This window comes from Benincasa hispida, chromosome 2 (genome assembly GCF_009727055.1).
Source record: "Benincasa hispida cultivar B227 chromosome 2, ASM972705v1, whole genome shotgun sequence".
Taxonomy (NCBI): domain Eukaryota; kingdom Viridiplantae; phylum Streptophyta; class Magnoliopsida; order Cucurbitales; family Cucurbitaceae; genus Benincasa; species Benincasa hispida.
In genome coordinates this window covers 37,756,352-37,766,118 of record NC_052350.1, presented here as the reverse complement: position 1 = coordinate 37,766,118, position 9,767 = coordinate 37,756,352, and the positions used below count along the sequence as shown (strand labels likewise).

At 33.4% G+C, this 9,767-nt stretch overlaps 1 protein-coding gene and 1 non-coding gene across 2 annotated transcripts; one reads left to right on the top strand and one right to left on the bottom strand.

The window, feature by feature from the left end:
* Positions 1–1,299: 1,299 nt before the first annotated feature.
* Positions 1,300–1,371, top strand: TRNAG-UCC. The gene has a single exon. It is a non-coding gene; the product is annotated as a tRNA-Gly (tRNA).
* A 7,398-nt stretch (positions 1,372–8,769) lies between these two features.
* LOC120072080 (vicilin-like seed storage protein At2g18540) lies at positions 8,770–9,510 on the bottom strand. Its single transcript, XM_039024498.1, has 2 exons — positions 9,161–9,510; positions 8,770–9,130 (listed from the first exon to the last, which is right to left on the bottom strand). Exons 1-2 carry the CDS (start codon positions 9,508–9,510, stop codon positions 8,770–8,772), a joined length of 711 nt encoding a protein of 236 aa, XP_038880426.1.
* Positions 9,511–9,767: the final 257 nt, after the last annotated feature.

Here is a 9,767-nt window from a genome sequence, read left to right as displayed (position 1 = left end):
TATATTAGTCAACTGAGATACCAAATTACGAAGTATATCATATATGCCTTTTGATACCCAAATGAGGGTAAAATCTTAATACTAAAAAAATTTGGAATCAAGTTTTAATTTGTTGCCATATTTGCAATTTTAGAAAATCATTTCTATATTTGCAAATACCTTTATATTTTTTTGCTACCCATTACAATTTCCCTAAAAGCTATTATATCCTTAATTTATTGTTGTTAAAGATAAATGAATCGAATTCCAATAGAAGCATTTGATCACCTTTTACTTGGAGTTTTGTTTAAAAATAAAATTCAGAAAAACATAAAACAGTAAATTATAGGACTATAAACATACTATAATTTCAATGGTCAAGCTTGAAAAGGGAAAAGAGAAGAGATTACTTCTGTAGAAACTCTTTTCTTCAGCGAATCGAACTTTTACTTTGTGGGAATGCCTCCAAAAAGATTCCCTCGCTATGACTCTGGCAAATACCAACTTGTGGGAGTCTCTTTTGAAAGGGTAAGGAAAATGAGAGGGAGAATAATTTTTTTCCGAGAATCTTTCTCTATATAAAATTGAGAGAATAATGACTTTAGCAATTATGCAACTCCAAAGTGCCTGAGAGATTGTATTAAAACAGAAAAAGGGAGTGTAACTCCCCACTCCCCTTTATCAAGGGGAGTGATATTTATTTAATTAATATAAATATCACATATTTATTGATTATACATCTGTCTCTTATACACATCTAGATGTGTATAAGAGACAGATTCAATATATCGTAGTTAATTAAATAAATATTTGAATCATATTCAAATATATAATTATCTCATAATCGATAGTTTTAGTATGAAACTCATTCATAATTACTGTTGGATCAAATGTCTGTTTTACCCCTATAATCATTTATGTATCATTGAGTACTATTGACGTGACAACCCAAATTTGTATGTAATTTAAATTCGATTATTTGTAATATTTGAGAATTATTCTGAATTTTGGAGGTTAAATTGAATTATTGTGAAATGATAATTCAATTTTAATATTTATCCAGAGAAAAAATTTGAAATTTAGATTTGATTAAAAGAAAATTTGTGATTTATGTCGCATTATCTCAATTTTAATTTATTTTGAAAGATTGAATTAAAATTGAGATATTTGATTTTATTTTGTAATTAAATAGATTGAATTGAGACAATAGATTTAGGATTATTTTTTAAAAGAACTTGAGATTTTAAATCCAAAAAGATATTGGAAAAGAATTGCCGAATTGTCATTGTTTATCTTATGAGCTAGACCCAAAGATATACAGCGTTTGTAGTCCAACGGTTAGGATAATTGCCTTCCAAGCAATAGACCCGGGTTCGACTCCCGGCAAACGCATTTCTTTTTTACAGTTTTTTGGGTAAATTTTAAAAGCTACAACTCTGGCCAATGAAGCGTTTCTAGTCCAACGGTAGTCCAACGGCTAGGATGGATCGCCTTCTATAGACCTGGCTTCAATAATTTTTTTAAAATTATTATTATTATTTTAATTGACCTTTTTTTTTATAATGCTTTTAAATGAAAGTCTTTTCGTTTCACATGAATTGATTGTTAAAAAAGGAAATGGGTGCAATTTTTATTTTTATTATTATTTTTTAGTTTCTTCATAGGAGTGGAGAATTTATGCCAAATGAAAAATCTATGCCCATTTTGAAAAAATTGGACGTGAAATTGATGGATGGATTAACATTAGCAAAAGACATTTGAGAAATTTAGGACGTGTTTATTAAGTGTAATAATAATCAATTTTCGAAAATTTTTTAATTGTGGAATCCACTACATTACATTGGTGTGGTGTATGTTCAACATATTTTGAATAATAATATGTAAAATTAAAATATGAGGTATGTATGGATTAAGACTCCTTCATATGTATAATTAAAGTATGTATACATATTTGGTTAATTTCCTTGATTTATTCATTTGAATTACATGCATTTTATGCCAATCTTCCATCCATATAGTAGTTCAAATTTTTATGCTCAATCTAATTTTGATTTTGGGATCTTAATTAGAAACAATTGTTGTGTGCTTTTGTATACATTTATCTTAGTAATTTGGTGAAGTTATTGTCGATGGTTTTTGGTTCTTGATTGATAAGTCTGTGAATTTGAATATAAAGTTTGATCGATAATTTAAGTTTAAATTAAATTAATTATATTGTGAATCCGGCTTAATTTTGATTAATCATTTGTGGGTTTAAGTTAAATTTGATTAATCATGTGGATGAAATTTAAATATGATTGATATATTGGTGTTTTTGTCCAAAGGATGGACATCAATATTGTGCTAGGTATCTTGTTAAAGGGGCCCACCACACATGTGAAATTATTTTGTTATATTTTAATTGTGAGTATATGTTGTGTTGTTTATTGTTTCAGTTTGTCTTACTTAAATATCTAGAAATCTTAGTTCAATCCCTAAATTGGATGTATTCAACTTCAAGATTTGGAAAGAAAGCCTATAGATACTTCTCGGGTGTATGAATTTGGACCTTGCATTAAGGACCGATAAACATACTTCTACAAAGGAACAACTAAATATGACTAATATAAAGAAGTGGGAGTGGTCAAATCACATGTGTCTAATGATTATTAGGCACTCCATTCCGGAGCCTTTTCGGGGCTCTATCACGGAAAGTGAAAACACTAATAAGTTCCTTTTGGGTTGTATGTCCTCAAAACTTGCAGTTTATAATATTTAAACATATTCTATTTTGAAATAAAGATATTATTTTGGTTTATTTAATAAATATGTTATTGAATATGTAAATTGCACTTGTAAAAATCTAAATCTAATAAACTAAGATCCATGACTATTACATGAATACTTGGACACTATGTAGAGACATAAGAATGAATCAAGTTCAAGTAAATAGCCAAAATGGTCTATAGTATATGAATAAGGTTGGATACCTTATTCTGGTAATACTATTGGAAGCGATGCACTTTGTATTTAGTACAAACGATGTGATCCTAAATCATTCATCTGGAGACATGCGATTGGGGCGTTCTATGCAATGAGTTTGTGTAAGACCGGACCAAGAAACAAGTCACTCTTACTTTATAACGTTGTTTACTGTTTTAAGATTGACTATTTCAAAGCGATGACCTAGGTAACTCAACCTTAATCCTGAGCTAACTATGAACTCTTGTTTATTCGGGATTATCCTTAGATTTGCATAGGTGAAGGTTGACTCAACAGCGTTGGCTTAATAAACCTCCCATTTCAGGGATAAGATCAGATAGATAGTTGGGGACATAGGGTGCAAGACAAAAATCATTCCTACCGATTTTTTAGGATAGTAGAGAGGTTGCTCTCCTAAGTACTGATTGTCTTGAACAAAGGGGCCACCCTTTTATTGGCCCGAGATTGACTCGGTTTAGTGATTGGATCACAAATAAATTATTCAATAGAGGATCAGTGGGACTTAAGAAGCAAGATGTAATCTCAGGGGTAAAATAATATTTGACCCAGTCGTTATTACGAACAACCTGTGAAGGGTCGACTTATTGATTATGGTTAAATCAAGTGGACAGAAATACTCTTATTACAAGAGTACCTATGAGGGGAAGCGGATCTTTCCAATTTATTATGACAGAACTTCCATATATACATTCAAACATACAGATATGCATTGCTAACACTAAATTACTGGCATGCTTTAAAAAGATAAAAACAAAAAAACCAAGAGAACGTACCAGTTGAAGACTTTCTTCACAAAACTCGATCTCTCCATGAACGAACTCCTCTCGCTCTTTCTCTTCCAACAAGTGATCGCCCAACAACACCACAATTGTCTACACAAACAAAAACGCACGAACAACAGGCAACGGGACGACAACACTACTTGGAGCCCTCAAAATTCTCGGAGTGAGAATCTAAAGGGTGGGCTTTGATGGAATTGGTAGAGGGGAGGGGGACGTGTACTACGATCAAGAAAGTGGGAGAATAGCAAGACTATCGTATAGTCGAGTGCTTGATCGTTTAATGCGGGGGTACACGATCGTGTAGTAAATGCTAAGCGATCGTCTATAAAAAGGTAAGCAATTGTTTAGTTACACTCAGGTGCTAAGCGATCATCTAGGAAACGGTAAGCAATTGTTTAGGAAATCGCAGGCAATCGTTTAGGAAAGCGCGGGTGTGCAATCGTTTAATAAGTGGGCACTATCGTATAGGCTCTCAACACTAAGCGATAGAAGACTTTCATACCGTGAGCGATTATGCGTCTCTTGTGCAAAATGAAAACAATTTTCATTTTATTCTTCAGTTACTAGAACTGAATTCAACTTCCCACTAACGCACGAATTCGAAGAAAATGCCGGCCAATTATCTTATAACCAATCAATTAATAAATTAAAAAATATATCATATTATATTCATAACCTATAGTTTGATATCATATATCAACTATAGTGTTTTCTCTTCTATTTGATATAAATCATATTTATATCCAATTTCTTCCAAAATAATGTATCTCATACATTTAGTCAATCCTATCATATATAATTAACCAATATAATTGAACTCCGTTTGTCAATTTGAACATTTTAAACCGACCCAAAAACTTATTCTCAACTTGTATCCAAGCTACCAAGGGGACCTTATTAACTTATGGCTCGAAGCTCCAACAATACTTTAATAGCTCATTAAACTCTTTAGCCACGAGATCCACCATCTGTTAACTGTCAGACATTCCACTAAAGACTGACAATTGAACTCTTCTTACCACATATATATTTCTGTGTCCATCGAATATAACCAATCATGAGTACGATAACCCTTCACAGATGCTCGTAAGTACAACTAGGCCAATTTACCATTTTGCCCCTGTAGTTACATCTCACTCTTTAAGTACCACTGATCCTTCTAATGAACAATACAACATAGTCCAATTATGTGTGAACATCTCTTGGACCAAGAGAAGATGTGTGGCGTCACATCGTTCAAGCCCTGGAATCAGCCCTTAAGGGAGCAATCTATCTACTTACCCTTAGTTCGAGGAAGGAGTGAATTCCATCTTGTGTAGCTAAGTTCCCAGCTCCCAAATCAAACGAATCCCCAAAGTGGTAGGTTTGAGTCGGCGAATTGGCCACTCACATCCATATAAATCAAAGGACCGCCCTCAATGGTAGGAGTTCCCAACTCACTCAGGATCGAGGTCATGTTACCTATGGTCATTCTAGTGAAGTGAAGTCTTTGTCATGAACGGTGTTATATAATGAGACGTTAACATTTCGTGGTTAGGTCTTATACAAACTCTTTGTATAGGATGCCCCCGCTCGCATGTTCCCTACATGAATAATCAGCATCAAACCATCTGTGACAAGTCACAACACTTGTAACTATTCCACAAAGCGAGTCGCATTCGTAATGTTACCAGGATAAGGTTTCCATCCTATATCCATATACTACAAACCATTTTGGTTATCACTTAAGACATGATCCACTTGTATGTCTCCACATACATGCTTAAGTTACTTAAAGACAATCAGGAATTTTAGTTTATTGGTTTGTGGTAAAGAAAATAAAGCATCCAGATGAGCAAAATCAAGAAGTGAAGTAAATATCATATATCATATATCATAAGTGTTTGTATAAACTGTTTACAAACTACAGGACACGAGACTTTAGGGTATCAACCCCAACAAGAAATATATCTACAGTGAGGGAAGTGCAACTACTGGGCTTTAGTGGAATGACCAGGTAATTCACAAATGTTGATTACTTTGATTTAAAGAGTTTAGTCAATTAGTCTCAGATCGTTGGAGCCCATGATCTGCAGATCCATTAGGTCCCCTTACTAGCTCACAAATGGATTAAACCCTAGAATAGAGTGATGAGTTTAATTTGAAACGTTTAAATTTAAATTAAGGGAATTAGTAATTATATACGATATAATTACACGTTCAATTATCGAATTAAACAAAATTGGAGAATTGGATAATATTTAAATTTAATTTAAATATTAATTACATGAATAGAGATTCATGATTGTGGAATTGATGTTTTATTAATTTAATATTTGATATTAAATTTAATTAATTAATTAAATAGTTTAAATAATTAAAATTAATTTTACTAAAATTAATTATTGGAAATAATTTTGGTTAAAATTAATTTTACAATTTTTTTCCAAAATTTTGAAATTTGATTTCAAAATAAATTAAAATTAAAATTTCAAATTTGGATTTCAAATTTTGAATTAATTTTATAAAGTAAAATTGGAAAATTTTGAAAAATAATATTGAGTGGGGTTTTCCCACTTTCAACACTCATAATCCATCCAAAATCCGCCTCCTACTAAGGTTTTTTTGATATTAATTTGTTGTGCAATTTGATTGCACTATTTAGGCTGAATAAAACTCAATGATTTAGCTGAGGGACATGCAAGCTGATTTTTTCCTGGTTGTCTTGGTTGAAGAAGATTTCCTCAAACTTAAAGAACATCTCGCTTTTCTCCTAAAGTTCTCCTCAATTACAAACTCAGTTTGAATCCCACAATGCAATCTAAGGTCTAAGAGAATAGTAGGAAAGATCGAGTGGTGGTCTACAATGAATTGTTGAGGAGAATCAAGTTGAAATTTGAAGAATTTTGAAGCCTTCAAAGGTAATTTCTAAAAGCCTCGTTTTATCTTATGAGCATGTTATCTTAATTGCTAAAATTGATGAATTAGAGTGCTTAATGATCCTGATTTCTTCTTCTAATTGCATGTTAACTCCAACAGTTCCTTGCTTAAATTGAGAAATATTTTGCTAAAAATAAAAAAGAAGAAGCAAGTAGTCTTTTGACTTCTTTAACTTCTATGAGATATAAGGGCAATGAAAACATAAGGGAGTATATTATGAAAATGTTCAATTTTGCAAGTAAATTAAAGGCACTTGATATCGAAATAAATAAAAATTTACTCGTGTATCCGGTACTCTCTCTTCACGCATAATTTACTTAGTTTAATATAAGTTATAATATTCAAAAGGATAAATGGAGTATTAATAAGCTTATCTCACAATGTGTGCAAGAAGAAGATAGGATTAAGAGAGAAAGAACAGAAAATACTCATTTAGCAATTGACTCTCGTGATAAGAAGAAAAGATAATCTACAGGTGTTGCAGAAGGGACATCTCATCATAATAAGAGAAAGAAACTGGTTACTAAAAATCCTTGTATTTTCTGCATAAAGGAAGGCCACTTTAAGAAAAATTGTCCCAAGTACACCAAGTGGCATATAAAGAAGGTCAAACTTCTTACTTTGGTTTGTTTTGAAGTTAATTTAGCTTCTGTACCTACAGATACTTGGTGTATAGATTCTGGTGCTACTACTCACATAAGTATATCAATGCGGGGTTACTTGTGGAGTCGGTCGCTTAGTGATGCTGAAAGATTCATCAATGTGGGTGATGACAAAGCAGTTCAAATTAATCCTGTTGAGAATTTTAGATTACATTTAAAAATTGGTTGTTATTTAGATTTGAATGAGACTTTTGTTGTACCGTCATTTAGACGAAATTTAGATTTTCAGCTTGGATAAATTTGGTTTTTCTTGTTCTTTTGGAAATAATAAAGTTAGTCTTTTTGAACATTCCAAGCTTATTGATACCAGTTCTTTAATTGATAATTTATATAGGCTTGATTCTGCTTCATTTAACAAGATCTTGTTATCTAATTAATGTGGTACAAAGCGTAAATTAAATGAGAATTATGCTATGTTATGACATAAGCGTTTAGGTCATATCTTAGACAGAGAATTCAAAGACTTGTGTTAAATTGAATTCTTGATTCCTTTTATTTAAATAACTTTGATGTTTGTGTGGAATGTATTAAGGGAAAATAGATAAACATAGGAAAACTAGGTGCTAACAGATGCTTAGATGTCTTATAACTAATACATACAAATATTTGTGGTCCATTCCCTACGGCTTTTTGGAGTGGACAACAATATTTTATTACGTTTATAGACGACTATTCAAGATATGGGCACCTATACTTAATTCAGGAAAAGTCTTAATCTTTGGACGTTTTCAAGTTTTTCAAGGCTGAAGTTGAATTTCAACTTGGAAAGAAAATTAAGGTTGTCAAATCTAATCGTGGTGGTGAATACTACGGTAGATATGTTGAATCAGGTGAACAATGTCAAAGGTGAAGGTGTTGACATTCAACATGTGAAATTAATTAGGATCTTAAGTACTCTAACTACATTAATTTTAAGTTAGAAGCATGTATATTCCTTATTTTCCAGAAAATAGGGTTTAGAGTTCAACCTTTGAAGAATTCCTAAATTTCTCCCAATAACTGCTAAATTTTACACACGAACTTGTTGTAAACTACCACAAGATCTTCTTCACTATTCATCTGGTCTTAGATTGGGTGGTGGAACCTAAATCGAGAAGGATTAAAGGTAAATTTTTTAGTTGGAGAGTAAGTTGGCAGAAAATTCAAAAACTAGAAAACTCTTTCGATTTTTTTGAATTTGCATGAAGCGTTAATCTAATTAAAACTCATTCTTCTATAGATTAACAACATGCAAGTGGATTTAACCATAAATTGACACCCAATTATGCACTAGAAGAATGACTAGGTGGAAGAGAAAATGGAAAATGTGGGAACAACCTACTTTCCATTTTTCATTTATTCAAACAATTAATTTTCCAAATTTAATTTTATTTCTAATTGTCAACAAATAATTTAATGATTCTAAATAATCATATGGACAGTAATGGATGATGGACCACATAAGCTCATGCTGCCATAAACTTGATGACTTGAAAGATGCTAAGTTGTGTTGATTCCCCCTTGTCCTCCTTTATGGAGGTGGATTCCCCGTCCAGCTCTGGGCTTACAGCCCTCTTTTTCCTTTCTTCTTCCTTCGTCAGGCGCCTTTCCTCCTGCCTGCGTTCTTTCTTCTCACTTCTTTCTTGCTTCTTCTTCAGCCTGGCCTCCTCATCTTTTTCATCCTTCTTCTCTTTGATCTTCTTCTCTGCTTTGATTAGATTGGATGACTCATCTCCTCCATCCTTCTTTTCTTTGCTCTTTTTCTTCTTCTTCTTCTCTTCAGCCCCTTCAAGCTGCTTCTCCACTGCCGCTTCCTCTAAAGCGACTCTGATGGGTCCTTCATAGGATTATACTTGCGTAGTCTCCTTAGGATCCACGATGACTAGAGCGCTTCTCCTTGACTTCTCCTCCATCACCTCCTCCGTAGGCAGTGGTTGGTTCACAACCCCAGCCTTAGGCAGTCCTCTTCCTTTCTCCATGTTGTTGAGAATGCTCCCAAACACCTCTTTACTATTTTGTCTCTTCTTCTCACTTTCAGAGGAGCGTGTTGGTGTTGGGAGTGGGGTGCTTTCATTATTCTGCCCCCTCTTGAACTTAAGTGACCTGGCTACTAAAGGGTTTCGCTTGAGTCTTCTGGTGACTTGAGGAACAGTCTGTGGTTGAGTAGCGAGACGGCAACTGGCTGCAAGGAATGATACCTCTCGCATGGTAAGCTGGGTTATCGAAGGTGATGAAGGTAAAGAAGATGGCTGGAAAGTCTGGTGCCATGGATGCCAGAGTAAAAGAAAACCGAAAATCGCTAAGGTTCTGGGAGGAAGAAAGGTTTGGTATGCAGAGATGATATAGGGTTTCTTTTTGCAAAATGAAGCAAGTAAACGATCTGAGACGAAGAGACCCACTTTTATAGGTTGGGCCTTGATGGGCCCAACGCAGATTCTGCGGTGGCAGGCCTCGAACTACTCAA

What these genes read in the sequence shown, in the direction of transcription:
- LOC120072080 (XM_039024498.1), bottom strand. Translation starts at nt 9,510, where the DNA reads ATGCGAGAGGTATCATTCCTTGCAGCCAGTTGCCGTCTCGCTACTCAA. An exon ending in GTGGATCCTAAGGAGACTAC is followed by an intron (nt 9,131 to 9,160) that starts GCAAGTATAATC and finishes AGGACCCATCAG; the next exon opens with AGTCGCTTTAGAGGAAGCGG.